General features: G+C 46.8%; 1 protein-coding gene across 1 annotated transcript; it reads left to right on the forward strand.

The window, feature by feature from the left end:
• Positions 1-2,299: 2,299 nt before the first annotated feature.
• Positions 2,300-14,890, forward strand: LOC144109694 (serine/threonine-protein kinase PLK1-like). Its single transcript, XM_077642494.1, has 6 exons — positions 2,300-2,392; positions 9,480-9,587; positions 11,542-11,658; positions 12,190-12,503; positions 13,149-13,348; positions 14,787-14,890. The coding sequence occupies exons 1-6, from the start codon at positions 2,300-2,302 to the stop codon at positions 14,888-14,890; spliced, it is 936 nt and encodes a 311-aa protein (XP_077498620.1).
• The last annotated feature ends 349 nt before the right edge of the window (positions 14,891-15,239 follow it).

Genomic DNA, 15,239 nt, shown 5'->3' on the forward strand with positions numbered 1-15,239 from the left:
TCGGCAGATACCATCAACAGGAGGACCTCCTTTGAGGGGGCAATTGCCGATTCACTCTTGAGTTGCATGCCACTGTAGCTCATTCATTTTGGCTACAGATGTGCCGAGAGGTGGAGGGGTAAATTGGAGAGACGGGGTCAGTAGGCAGCAGACTGAAGCTCGTCTTCTCTTTCGTGCTTACCAGCGTTGCAGCAACTTCCGCTCACTTGGTGCGTTGTCTGTTTTTTTTTTTGGTCCGCCGTGTCCGCTTGGCAATATCAGACGGCAGATGAGTTGTAGTGAGGTGGCCACACGTGATGCGTGGGCCGTGGACCGACCGTCCGTCGTGTGAATACGCCTTTTTACCAGCTGACGCCTTGCAACATAATCTTACACACGGCTTATATGCGGTACGCTCATGCCTGCATCTTCATTGCTTGAAATCAAGCCACCACCTCCTTCAGCGCATGCGCAAACGACAGATGACAACAGCTGTCAAGCAGGAACGGAGCACTTGGAAGGCGGAGTACGGATCTCGTGGATCCGGGTATCTTATAAACGAAAACGTAGCATATGGAAGGAACGTAGAAGGGCGAAGACAGGACGATTGCTACACTTACAACTGAAATGAATGAAATGCGACAGTAAACCACACCACATCGCAGAGCAACAACACGCATGCGCATAACATAAAACAAGGTAAAAAACAAACTGACAATCTTAAAACGTGTCGAAAAAGATAAAAAGGAGAAAAGAGAAAGAGCGATAGATAATAAAAGGTGCAAAGAAAACTCAAGTGCGTTTTAAAAACTTCAATTCCTTCTCCGGGTATCGTGTGCGATGCTTCCATGCGTTTGCATTGAACCAGTGTTCTGGCTAGCAGACGAGTTTTCCCTCATTGCTTCAAGCGGAAATCGTAGAAAAATGGCGGATTTTCGTCTCTGGTTTATTGTCCTCTCCGGGAATATCCTCGCTGCCACTCGCCTACCCCCCTAACCGCTCCAGTATAGTTCGGGCGCTGTGGCTCAAGTTGGAATTACCGGAGATTAGCACGTGTGTACTCCCTCCCGCTCACTTACTTTCGTCCCTTTTCTTGCTGGTGCCACCGCTTTTAAGGCTTTGTTCTTTCCCAGACTCTTGGCTCTGACACTGACCGCATTTTTTTGCGTTTCACTGTTAATCTCCTTGCTTTCACTGCCTGCCTTATGAGTCACTTTTTCACAGCTCCTCGTGATTCCTGTTTTCTGACCTGTTTTCTCTAACTTGCCCAAGCTACAAGAGCTATTGCCCATCCCGTGCACACATTCTGCACTGGCATGTCCGCCATCTTCGTTTACAATGTAGGTAGTTGCCACGCTTTCCCTGAGTATTCGGTTGTCGCTAGTCTCCCTATTTCAGGTATACCTTTCCAGCGCATCCACCCACGGCTCTAGTGTCGAATTTTCACTGTCTACCCTGTTAAGTTGAGCAGTCAACACCTGAAAACGAATACTTCACAGTCTCAGCATGTAACCTGCTTTTGCTTCAGAGTCTAGCACTACGTGATTATGCTAATAGAAACATTTCTAGAATATACAGAGGCTCAGATACAGCACGAAAACACGGGGTCATACAACATTTGAAAACTACGTCCTTGCGTAATAAGACGAAGGAGGAAATACGTACGACGTAAGAACGTATTTTTCAAACTATGAACAAACTTACCCAAGCGAAATTAACTATAAATAAATTTAGTCATCCGCAAACGCCGACTCCTGCCTGGAAAACGATGAACTATTATTCGGGCACGCAATTTTCTGACGTAACTCCACAGCAGGAAAGCGCGATTCATTACTAGGAGGAAACCTGACACTGGCGGAGATAGTACGGGCTGTTCACAGTGCCTATGCTAGCTTATCACGAACCCTGTGACGAGTCAGCCTTTGCTGCTGTAACACGTTCTGGCGAAGGTGTGGTAAGATCCCTAAAAAAAGCTATATTCCCCAGATATGTCCAGCATGATGGATGACCTAAAGCGCCTAGAAGGCCTGTTCCCGAAGCAAGATAAGGGAAGGGATTTCTGGGGCGCCTACAATAGACTACAATAGGCCGTCTACAATAGGAGGGCCACACCCAGCTATGTGCGGCCACTGCCTGGATCTCGGTGTCGAGTGGCGCCAAACAATAGCGGGGCTTATTTTCATGCACGTGATGCTACCTTTCAAAAACCGTCCCGCACCGGTCAGAAACGGCAGTGGCGAGCTCAGTCGCTGGTGCCTGTGCTGAAGCGTGCATTGCAGCTGTGAAAAGCTTGGAGTCGAGATCGCGTTTTCTCTCCGTGATGGCTTCTGCGACGACCAGCGACGAATTCCCGCACGTCGTCATCGACACGAATTCCCAGACAGAATACACCCGCGGCAAGTTTCTCGGCAAGGTATGTCTCCTTAGATGACGGGTGTGCTAATTTCTATACAGCAGAACGTGCTGATAACCTTTTAGCATAGCCTGATTAGAACAACACACCGTGAAAAGAGCAAGAATATTAATTGCTGCTGTCGCTTTGTGCGTCGGGTAAAGCGCAAATAAGCTTTGAGTGCTCATATGCTGTGCGAGTGGTTAATGTACAGTTGTCGGCAAGCGTAACCATGACAATGAACTTAGCAGTGTAACGTAGCAAGAATGGCGCACCATAAGCTCTATATACAGCGTATTTCACCTAAGACTTTATACAATTTTTAAAGTAGGCGTTTTGTGTTAGAAAGGCGCTTTTTTTTGGTATAGCATTGTGAGCGGTGTAGTACGCCAGAATAGAGCTAAGATGTGCGAACAAGCAGGCTGGTTAACCAAAACTCAATAATATGTACGTTTTAACTATTGCTGTTAGGTTCTATAAATATTGAGAGGCATGTAGCCCACCCTTACCATTATCTACATCAGTTGTGGAATTTCGATAACGCGGTAACCTTCTGCGCTTTGGCCGAACGGATTTTGGTTCTATCCTGCCCACACACGTACATTTTCGATAACCTTGCAGGAAAAGCAACATCTCCACTTCACGTAACTCACTGAAATAGCCAAAATTTGTTTGGCCACAGCGCCGACGGTAACGGCTTTTGTGGAAATTTTAAGAACTGCTACTTAGATTAGTTATGGAGGGCTACACTACTCTCGATAACATCAGAGCTTTGCGATATTAAATAAAAAGTTATCCATTCAATATTAGTTAACCAGACTACCGGTTAGGACTTCTTTGTAGTATTCGGGCGCAGTAGACGCTTACATATAATAAACTGCGCGTCTCCAACAAAAAAGATTATTCTTACACGTTTCGACGCCGACTCGACTCCTTCATCAGGGGTGACTAAGGGCAGTAGCTAGCGTCTTTAAGTATGGAGGGGAGGAGGGGGTCAAAGGAACGAAAGCTGGGATACGAAAGGCGTGGGGGAAGGGGGGGTGAAGGCTGTTAGTCACGTCGCACAGTGGGGAGGCGGTCAATGGCGACATTTCTTCGTTGAGTTGAAGAGGGTAGTCCCTGGGCGTGTACTGCGTGCAGGTTTCCTTTTGTGCGGTTGTTGTTGTTCAGGGTGGTAGTAGTAGTAAGTGGATGAAAGGGGAAGAGGAAAAGAAAGTGCAAGGGTCTGCGCCTGATGTTATCGCGCCGCCACCACTGCCGACGTGCAGATAAACGCTAGCTACTGCCCTCAGTCACCCCTGATGAAGGAGCTGAGGCGGCTTCGAAACGTAGGGTTAAAGTTATAATTTTTGGTTGCAGTTGTGCAGTTTATTATAACATAGAGAGGAGAAGGATATGTAGAGTTTCAGACGACAAGGGGCGTAAAAAGATGCGGGGGACGCAGTCGTATCAGTCAGCTGCCTTAGACTAGCAATAGCCGTCCAGCCCGTCTCCTCCAGGAAGGCGAGGAGCGACCGGAGCGCCTTTTAAGCGTTGGGGCCGGTGGGGTAGAGGGGGGCACTGGTCGAGTCGGATGGAAGGCTCAGGTCCCTGTAGAAGGCAGCCAGCTTTGCCTGGTGGATGGGAAAGGCGGGGCAATCGAGGAGGAGGTGATCGGTGGTCTCCTCCGTATGGCCGCAGCGGGACCAGTCTGCCGTGAGGGCCAAACCCTTGCGATGGAGCCTAGCCCCGGTCCAAGAACATCCGATGCGGAGCCGGAGGAGGAGGGACATCTGCCGTCTGGTGATCCCCATGTCTGGCAGGCATTGAGGGGGTGTCCCTTGGGCAACCCTGGGGTCGGGGTTAGCAGCTGGCAGGGTGGTTAACACCGAAAAACAACGACCGCACAAAAGCAAACCTGTGCGACGTGACTTACAGCCTTAGCCCCCTTCTCCCCTTCCCCCAGGGCTTTCTTTCCAATGACCCCCTTCATACTTAAGAGGGCTCACCAGTTACGAGGCACATCAGATTTGATATTTTCTGTCGATAGATGGCAGCACTTAAGTACCACAAAAAGGAGGGAACTTCTATTTTCCAGGTGTATAAATTCTACCGCGACACGAAAGTGTTAGTTTTTCCGCGAACAAAAACTAGGGCCGACAACTTTCTGTCTATATCCGGCCAAAGCTGGCAGACAGAAGCATAAGCGAATAACCCCTATCAAGGGGTGGTGGTCAGAAAATGGACGTTTATCCAGTAACAGACCACTGAACTGCCACATGGAAAAGTACATTTTCCGGTTTTTATGGAGCAAAAACGCTAAGGCGCCCGTGTGCTGTGCGATGTCAGTGCACGTTAAAGATCCCCAAGTGGTCGAAATTATTCCGGAGCCCTCCACTACGGCACCTCTTCTTCCTTTCTTCTTTCACTCCCTCCTTTATCCCTTCCCTTACGGCGCGGTTCAGGTGTCCAACGATATATGAGACAGATACTGTGCCATTTCCTTTCCCCCAAAACCAATTATTATTATTATTATTATTTAGGTTTCCCTAAGCTCCCTGGCATCTTTTGTGCGAAAATTCATACACAATAGTAGGATGAGGTATACAGCCTATAGTTAGAAGCAGTGTTGGCTTCGCCTAGCCAGAACAGATAGGTGTGAGTCATCTTTAGCCACACCTTGGGAACACCGCCCCTTCGGAAATTCGGCTGGCTATTCCGTATTCCTCCGTCGCCACACGCAATACAAGCCTGGTGACCATGTGCGAGTGTGGACGCCGATTCGGCGACGCCGCCTTAGTGAAAAACTTTTTACACCCTCATTATTTGCGCTGCCAGTGTTTGTTTTGAATTGTCTTGTTGCTGACCTTAATTTTCGTTTAAGCATCAGGCCGATGCTTCTTTGAGAGAAGTAATGCCGCGAAACTGTTGTACTATTTGTTTGTCCGAGTTCAAAACCGTTGGCGCGCGGGAATATCACTTTGTTATGCGAGATGCGATCAGCGTTATCTGGAAGGGTTACAGCCGGACGAAACTATTTCGACATTATTCTGGACTGTTGTAGTTGTTTTTATCGCGTTATTTGGAGGGTCTCACTTCGATGACCACCGAGCAGGTTTGTTGCCATCGGGGTCGCCGAATTCTTCAGTTTGTTTATGAACCATACTCACTTCAGTAACTAAATTACTGCTGAAGTACATCGTTTCAATGTCTCATTCACTGCTTATAATTTCAGAGCGGAACAAATAAAAGTTGGGTAAAAGGATGAGAAGTGTGCTTTTTAAAAGCACTGCGATCATCTTGTTGCTATTCGTGGTGACCTTGAACGCAAATTTCGTCATTGCACAAGCGACTTCCAAATGTTCTAGACAAAGTTGCTATTAGGTGATCATTTTTAAAAATAATAAAAATTGCAATTTAACAAAAGAAAACATGGGCGCCGACCACGCCAAACGCGTGTGCTCTTTCTGTAGATTAAAACGGCAGCACACTTAAAGACTCATGACGTCACTGGTTTGAAAGCGAAAATTGCATACCTACTGTGGTTTCTGGGAAAGTCTCATTATGCGTCCTGCTTTTCTATGTTCTTATTATATTTTATAATTTTATGTATTATATATTTTATATATGTAGTTATAGAGAGCCTCTTCCGAGCGTATTTCTGAATGAAGTATGCGACTTTTGGAACCGTAGTGCAGGAGGTGCGACTGGGTGTAGCGCATAGCGAGGCGTATCTATTTGGGAGAAGAAAGAATCTGTAGGAAAACAGTACAAGAAACACTGGACAAGAAAGACAGAAAGACTCGAGCGCTGTTTTCCTACAAAGTGTTTCTCCAACTTGCCCAACAATACACCTTGAGAAGAAAGATGGCTGCGGAACGCTTGGCACATGCAAAACCGATTCAGAAGGAAAACTGGATGATTTTGGCAGCCAGGTCATGAACGTTTGACATCACGTTATTTACTCTACGGAGATGTCTATTCTGGAGTAGGGAGCTCGGAAACCCGTGAGCTCCTTTCTGCTGACAGGATGTACCGACGCTTACCCGCTTATAGTCGACAGTACCTGCACTGATAACATCTGGGCAGAGATATGCCTGGTCAAAAGGTAAACTGCGGAGAAAGAGCGACACTCGAATCAAGATTCATTAGAGAACCGATGTTTCGATGCCGATCCGACACATTCTGGTTTCACTAGCTTGGAGCCAGAGGACAACGTTGGCTTCGACCGGTTCTCCAGATGCCGCTGTTGCAGTGCAGCAGAGGCTGAGCAGGAAAAAGAAGGAGGCGGTCCTTTCTCCCCTTGATGAGGGCTGTTGCACTGCCGTAGATAGTTGTCCGCGAATATAGGCTGAAATCGCAGGTGATTGGCAAGTGCCTCAGTGAAATGAGGTTAATGGCTGAGTCATGACAACCACTCAGCACCTTTAGCCTTCTTTACATGAACCCGATAGCGTCGGGTCGATTCGGGGGTCGGGTTCAGCATGGTTAATCCAACTCAACCAGTGCGTGCTTAATGAATTCGATTTTAGCGATTCGAGACCGGTTCAACTGTAGCGACACCAAGCTTGGAGCAAGCAGTAGCAGCCTCCAAGATTGAGGAACGCCATCGCTGTATCCGAGGCGCGACGGCGCACGTGAAAAGCAAGCTCGCAATTATCATCCCCCCCCCCCCCCCCCCTTAACCCTACCTTTCGGCTCGACAGCGTTTACAAGCACATCGGGTCAGGGTCGAGTTGTTTCAACCTACCCCTTGTGGCGGAGTTGTGTGGACCCGACCCGTCGACTCCCGACTCGGCGCGCGTTTATATGAATCCAGTACCGATTTTCGACCCGATAACCTAATAACCAGGCCATGCTGCGTTCATGTAAGTGCCGCAATTGGCTCGATGGCCTCCTATGAGGAATATTGGGATCTGCATTCTTGACTTGCATCGCCACCTGGGTTACTGCGCCCCTGCCCTGGGCAAGTAACAATGCCGTTATCTCACACTGTCCTGAATAGGGAGCCCCTTCCTGTGTTTTGACACTAAGAATGCATTATTTTGTGGCTGCCAGGGGGGGGGGGTGGGGTGGGGGGGGGGGGTTGGCGCTTTTGGGTGTGCCCTTCCATCCCACTTCCTTTCCGCACCAAAAGCTCGAGCAAAAAAGAAAAACAGAACTCCTTTCCGAATACAGCCGAAGCTAGAAAAAAAAACAAGAAAGAGCTCAAGTCCGTCCATGTTCTCAGTAAAAACCTGGGCACATGAACACAGACAAGCAAGGGGTTCATGGTAGAGTGTAGTAGCCACAAAATATTCTGACACCAGATGGAGCCACGTGTGCTAGTTAATTTTGGCGCGAATTTCAAATGTCCGCAGGAAATACACAGATTTCAGAGCCTGTAAAAGGCAAACACTACGCTCGATATGGATGAAAATTGCGGCTTGAGAATCAAGAATGAAAAAGGGAGGAAATGTTACGGACGATATTTTGATATCTGGCTTAGTTTTTTCACGAGTTGACATGAAAGACCGATATATCTAAAGGTGTAATGTTTCTGAATATTTACCGCTGATTTGAAAAAAAAATGAAACTTAAAAAATAATATCTGTCCACAGCAATTCCTCTGTCCACTAAAGTAGAAAACGCTGTCACAGACCTCATAAAAATCAAGCCATCTTAAGACACGGTAGAGCTTCTGAAAGTTCCCAAGCACACTGCCATTGGTGAACCTTATTAAAGACGCTAGGTACAGTCCTCAGTCACCCCTGATGAAGGAGCCGAGTCGGCTTCGAAACACTGAGTTAAATTTAAGTTTTTGGTTGGACATGTGCAGTTTATTATAAGTCTTCAAACCCCACAAGACAGGCAAATCTGAAAAAAAAAGTGTAGTTTTCAGACAGTTTCCAGCGTTATGCCTATAAAAGCGGTCTTCTATTTCAAAAGGCGTATCTTTAAAAATTGTGTAAAGTTGGATGTCAAAGACCCTGGGCGTTTAGCCCTTAGGCTTACCTTTCGAGACGTTTTAGACTTGAGCGGTATCGTAATTGTTCCACTCTACAGCTGAGAATCAAGTCTCGTTGTTTGATTACTTTTGGCGAAGACGGCTCTTGTAAGTGGTCAGAATACGGTGGCTTTCTCGTTGGGCGACCTGACTACGTTCGGCTTTAATCAACGGAATTCGTTAGTGCGACTCTTAAATCAAACGATCATAAAACAGTTGGACAAGGCATCTTTATGCAAAGCAGCGTTTTCTACCAAGAGACCGGTTCACCTGAACACCGCCGTGAGGCAAGGGAGTAAAAGAAGATAGAGGTGCTTTAGTGTACAGCATCGAAAAAATTTCGACCAATTGGGACCCGCATTGGTTATCGAATAGATTCGCCTTATTCTGAATCTTGCTATTCTTAAAGGCAAGGAGGCTATGAACGCTCCGCAAAGAGGGTGAAGAGTTCCTTCAGGAGAATCTGCAACAGGCACCGACGTCGCTCAGCAGACGTTCGCTGTTTGCGCTTCAACTCGATTGAAACGCGTGTGCCGCAGCCGGATTCGAACCCGCGTACCCCGGCTCCGCAGCAAGGCGCTATAAACACTGAGCCACCGCGACGAGTTTGTCGTTTGGGAGGCGGACGGAGGGTAGCTCGTCATGTGGACCGGACGACTACGACTGTGCTAAACCGGAAGAACTCGGTTACAGATGTGGTGTTATTGTGTAAAGTTGTCATTTGAGAGTCATATTGCTCAGTTTATTCCTTAATGCGATTCTCCTGTCTTTTGACGTCCCCTACTATACAGGCATTACTGTGCCAATTAAAGGCATCCTAATGCCTCAAAAAGTTCATTGCGAACGACTGCTGGATAATTGCGCTGAAACACGAAATTTCTGCACTTTTCTTGCGAACCTGTAAGAAGTGCCTTCATATTCCTGTCTGCGATGCTTTGTGAACTGAATGATACCTAGTTTCAGCTTGTATTCGTCCCAGATGTCATGAATTTCTTGCTGCGGTCTAATTTGAGCAATTAGGCATCAAGGCAATTTCTTCTTCGAATGAATGAATCCACTGCCCGAGTGTTTCAGTCACACAATGCGACAGCATTCTCCCTTCAGTTGGGTGTCCATGAAACAAGGCTGGCATTACTTTTTCAGGGCGGATTTGCGCACATCTACGAGTTCATGGACAGAAAGGCGAACGTGGTGTACGCAGGCAAAATCATCCCCAAGAGTCATCTTACATCGGACATTCTCTGGCAATATGTGAGTTCCTTTATCACTGCGCTTCTTCTTTTCTCTTTCTTTTCTGTTTGTAGAAATTTTCTTAATTGGACACTGAGGAGAAGAAAAATTGATTTTTTGGCTTTTAGAGCGAGGGCTCTACTCCTCGCGGTACAACATCCTGTTTCGACGTGGATGAGGCAATGACCATAAATGCCTCACGAGGTCAAACCGAACTTCACTGCTCGGGGGTATGTCCCACGCTCTAGTAGTATGACCACGGGATCACATGCCTATTTGGTATCTCACGTTGGCAGTTTATTTGACACAGTGGAGACCATGCTTAACAGAGCTTTCAATCGTATAACAAACTTCAAGCCATGTTGAACCCCAGCCATTTTTTCGGAAGACGCCGCTGCAGCGAGGCGGGCAGACGCACCGAATCATATGAAAACGAAAGTAACGAAGGTTGTCCTGCGGCATAGGATTCGCGCGCAAGTTCAAAATTTGTGGCGCTATCCAGCGAATGCAAAAGGAAGCTCCCGTGATCGCTGATTGGTTGTGTCTCCCTCTCGTCCTCCCACCATATTCTCCTGCCCACGTTTACGCCAAAATGACGAGTCGTCAAAGAGTAAAGCAGAAATTTGGGCAAGTTGGTACGTATCCATTTTGAAACAGCGCAACAAAGACGGGACGTGGAAACTGAGGTGTAAAGACAAACAAGCGCTGACTAACAACTGGGTTTATTGAAAAAAACACGCAAAATATATACAGAGTTAGGAAAGACTAATCGCCACCATAGTCAACTCATGCCACATGTGACGCCAGATATCCAATCTCCCCTTCGGAAAGGGCGACCGATGGGCAACTAATGCACGTTGCGCCTTTCTCACGTATAAGAAAAGCTTCAAAAACTTCTCGCGTCATCTTATCACAATGGCGAAACACGATATTAGTGTTCTTAAGAAACACGATAAGAACACTAATATCGTGTTTCGCCATTGTGATAAGATGACGCGAGAAGTTTTTGAAGCTTTTCTTATACGTGAGAAAGGCGCAACGTGCATTAGTTGCCCATCGGTCGCCCTTTCCGAAGGGGAGATTGGATATCTGGCGTCACATGTGGCATGAGTTGACTATGGTGGCGATTAGTCTTTCCTAACTCTGTATATATTTTGCGTGTTTTTTTCAATAAACCCAGTTGTTAGTCAGCGCTTGTTTGTCTTTACACCTCAGTTTCCACGTCCCGTCTTTGTTGCGCTGTTTCAAAATGAGTCGTCAAAGCCAGCCGGTTCGAAACCTAAACGTTTCGTGGATTTGGGCTTCGAGGCTGTATTCTATTATGATACATTAATCCCTTTCGATTTCAAGTCGAGTTAGTTATCTCCGATTCGTCACGGTTGTTCAGTCATGCTGCTATCGCTTTCAAGCATCAGTTGATGACTACCGAACCATTCTCGCTTATATGGCGAGGTCCGGTCTCATATGAGCCAATGGTGACTTCTAGGGACGCTTGAAATACGCGTCAAGTTTGCAGAACAACAGTGACTATCGCGATAGGACCAAATAAATTCGATATGGATGGTGGGTTCTTATAGATTATGGCCCCTGTGAGTCGATTTGTGGCCATTTCTGAAGCTTATATAACCTCTATTTTCGTCGAAAGTAATACCTCAACCTTAGGAGACTGCAATCTCTCCATTTCGTTTTGATGCTGCTGCCAATTTTCGTGCAACTTTCTATCTGCAAATGAGGGTCACAAGCAGGGGATAGAACGTACACCTCGTTCCGGTAAACAACTATCAGCAGAGCCGTATGTTGCAAGATTTCTCTCTAGTGGCCGATTGCCTTTGCCATCGTAATGGTTTTTTTTTTCATTTTCACCGCAAGGGTTTATAATTATAACTACCAGCGCCTTTAGTCAACACCCTTTGCTTATTTTGCTTACGCTTAATGCAACCTTTTGCGAGATTACTAATTAATTTGTTGTCTACAGCTCGAAGAGGAAATCAACATCCACAGAACCCTGTGCCACGAGAACGTCGTTCGCTTCCACGGCCACTTTGACGACGCCAAGAACGTCTACATCATCTTGGAGCTGTGCACAAGACAGGTGTGTTAACATTCCGGCTCCTCGGTGGTTCCTGTTTCCACTTATTTTCTTTGCATTTATTGGAAAACGTTCCTAATGTTATCGAGGTTGGTTTTTATTTCGTTTAATTCTGCTCAAGGTGCCAAAACAACTCAGGCTGTGAAGGCATCTGTAGCGGAGGTCTCCGGAGTAATTTTGATGACCTTGGATGAGGTTACTCGATTATGTATTTGGATGTTCATTTCTTTCGGCAATTTTTGCGAGAAAGGTCACATTGCGTTCCCGAATCATAATTTAAGGCACAGCCAGAAATTAATATTACCTTTATTAATTTGAAAACGGTCCTTTAATATTCTGATGCCTTCGTGTGGGCACTGTCTCATGTAGCACGAAAAACAATTAACTGAATTAAGCCTTCTCCAGACTGAAGTGTGCCAGAGTCGTCATGTCGCAGTCTAAAACCTGAAGGAATCCTTTTTTTTTGTCATGAAATTTAGAGTGTCTGACCTTCAAAGTTCTTCCGCAAGCTTCATTAACGCATTTATTTTGCAGTCTCTGGAGGAGATGCACCGGCCCAGAGGGTGGCGGTCCGAATCCGAGGTGCGGTATTTAATGCGCAAGCTGCTCCGCGCCTGCGAGTACCTGGTGCAGGAGCACATAATCCACCGAGACCTGAAGCCCGGAAACCTGCTCCTCACACAACACTCGCAACTCAAGGTGGCCGACTTCGGACTCGCCACCCGCGTCCCCTACTCGTGGCAACTCAAGAGGTCTATCTGCGGCACCACCAACTACATGGCCCCCGAGATGCTGACCCAGAAGGGCTACAGCTACGCAGCGGACAGCTGGGCCGTCGGGTGCATCATGTGAGTCTCACCTGATGATTGCGCATACCTGTGTGCAACTGTTTACAAGTTGATGCTTACGAAGGCAGCTCGGTGCACATCGCACAGGTGCACCCGTCCGTAAATGTATAAGTGGGAGGGTTTAATGTCGGAAATGTTAATATAAAAACTGGCAAATCCTCGCCTATCTTGCCTTGTGGGAACAATAACGAGGGAATAAATTATGGCCGTGGTATTAATATTTTAAACGAGCGAAGCAAATCGGGCCAGAGTTGAGGGCGGTGGTTGGTGTTAAATCATTTGTCGAGAAAGTACGGTTGAAAGCCTGTTGGCGTGATTCTAATTTACGCAACCGGGTATACGTATCTTCCAGGCAGGAAAGTAACGATTGGTGCAGTGAAAATATTATCCATAAAATTGCTATAAGCTTCCTCTTCATGTTCAAAAAATCAGATCATGCACTTCACGTTCAAAACCGGACACTTACGTGCATATCGAGCGTCGTTTGCCCGCACTTACGTTACCATTTCGTGGCGCTTGGCCGGTAAGGGTGTCGTAGCATGGCTGTGCCCGCACTGCTTCATGCTGTGTCGTGTTGTGACGTTGGCCGCCACTGAGTGCGCGGATTACAGCGGACACTGACAGACCGCAAACTGCTTTCCGCAGGTACAAGCTGCTAGTGGGGCGTCCCCCATTCGATTCGCCGTCGAACGCGGAGACCGTGGTCAGAATCAAGATGAATAGATTCAAGATCCTCTCGACTGTCTCCCCCGAAGCAAGCGCCCTCATGCGGTGGATTCTCCAACCGGAGCCCACTAGGCGGCCGAGCATCGAAGCCATCATGCACCACGAGTTCATTATGAAAGGTACGCTTCATCTTGCATCTCTGTCTGTGTCTCTGTGGGCTGTACTGTTTCAATTACGGTTCGTTTTTATTTTTTCAACGCAAAATCGCTATAAGTTTCGTTCGGCGTAAAGGCTGAGCTTATTGCCACAATAATTTGGGATTGCTCGGCAGAGGTCGTGACGAGCAGAGGCCTGTGCGTGCTGTCACCACATGCACGTGACACTATGTAAAAGCGCAACTTTATGCACCGATCATTATTTACTCTCGTGGCAGCAAATTGGAGAGAACACGAAATTTAGCGTTGAAAGAACACGAAACGAAACATTGTGTCTTCCTACAGGTCGTTGCCAGAATGATAAATTTCTCTTTTCGCGCGTAAGAACTGATTCGGCCCGTACCAACCCCGAGCAAAGCAGCCCGTTGTCTGTTGCCTTGTCTGTTCCCAGCTGGCCTAGCGCGAGCGCTCCGTCTCTCGGCACTGCCTGCTCATCGTCGTCTTCCATGTAACACGAAATGTCTCTTCGCCTTGATTCGAATGTATCATTCATTATCTGAAGCTTTTTCGTTCGCTTTAGCAGAAACGATGTTGGTCGAGATAAAATACTGTTGATATGAAAGTTTCTCACATGATAAGTGAACTTGTTGCAGGCTGATGCAACAACTTTTATTCACTGAACAGAATTTTATGGCTTTGGCTCGCAAGAACAAAATCTCCGGCATCAACTTCATGTGGTTCTCCTATGTCCGTGATAGAATTCACGTTGGGAAAAACTGCTGTGCATAATACAGGTACACAAAACGATCAATGCCAGCAAGGACACAACGTATACCTGTAACCGTAGAAATCGAAAAAGCGAAATGGGTTCTGTGTGCATGGCAACACGAAAAAAATAGTTTCTGCATGGGGCAACATTCAGTGTGTATTTAAACTGAACGTGAGTGCAGCCGGCCTGTATACACTCGTTACGGTTTGTGAGACGCGCAGCGCCTTACTCGTATCCTGCGATGCTGGCTTTGCAGTGTTATCAGCATGTATTACTGTTACAGGCGGATTTTAAAGGGTTTCGAATGGGGCCAGCTGAGCTGCATATCAGAAACATTTCCGTCAATCTACTGCAACTAGTTATACATGGATGTAGCTTTTCAGGCATGGGTACAACTTCTTAAGCACTTGACACAGTGGAAAGCAACTCTCATTGTTCAGAAACATCAGCTCATGGATTGCGTGGAAGAATATTCTGCAAGGGCATTCATTCCTGAGATTTTTTAATTTTTTTTCGTGCTAGCACCTATTATTTGCGTTCACATTTTCGAGGTTTTCTTTGACTACGAATAGCAAAGTGCGTGTCTCAAAAGGCCCGCGACCTCTTCTCTCCAGAAGTGCTAATCACCCAGACTAGTTTAAGGCATTGATCCATCCCCGCAGCCCCTGAATGTTTTTCGCCCTCTCCTTCCAGGGCTGCTTCCTCCACACCTGCATGCCTCATACGAAGGCACTCAGCACCGCCCAGGACTCAACCGACCGGAGACACGGGTCGGAGAAATACGAAGGTTACGCTAAAGTGGCCTGCGTCTACGATTCAAAACGCCCACATGGAAAGGGCTGCGCTTATTCAGATCTTGGGCAGCGGCCAAGTTTTTTTTTCTCCTTTTGTTACTGGTGTTGTAACTATTGATTTGTTTTTTTTTTCACAGTACAAGGTTTAGGAAGCTTTTATTTTCATTCAAGCGCTAAATCACCTTTTTTTGTTGTTTATATGCACTGTTAATTCTTTGTCGTTCGAGCACATGTATACAGATGATATTTTTGACAATGCGTCTGTCGCTACTGCCAAGGCTGCGAGTGGGCTCCAATCGTGGACTCCAGTTAATTATTTCTGATGTGTGCTACGGCTGTAATGCGATTTTAA

This window comes from Amblyomma americanum, chromosome 11 (genome assembly GCF_052857255.1).
Source record: "Amblyomma americanum isolate KBUSLIRL-KWMA chromosome 11, ASM5285725v1, whole genome shotgun sequence".
Classification (NCBI taxonomy): domain Eukaryota; kingdom Metazoa; phylum Arthropoda; class Arachnida; order Ixodida; family Ixodidae; genus Amblyomma; species Amblyomma americanum.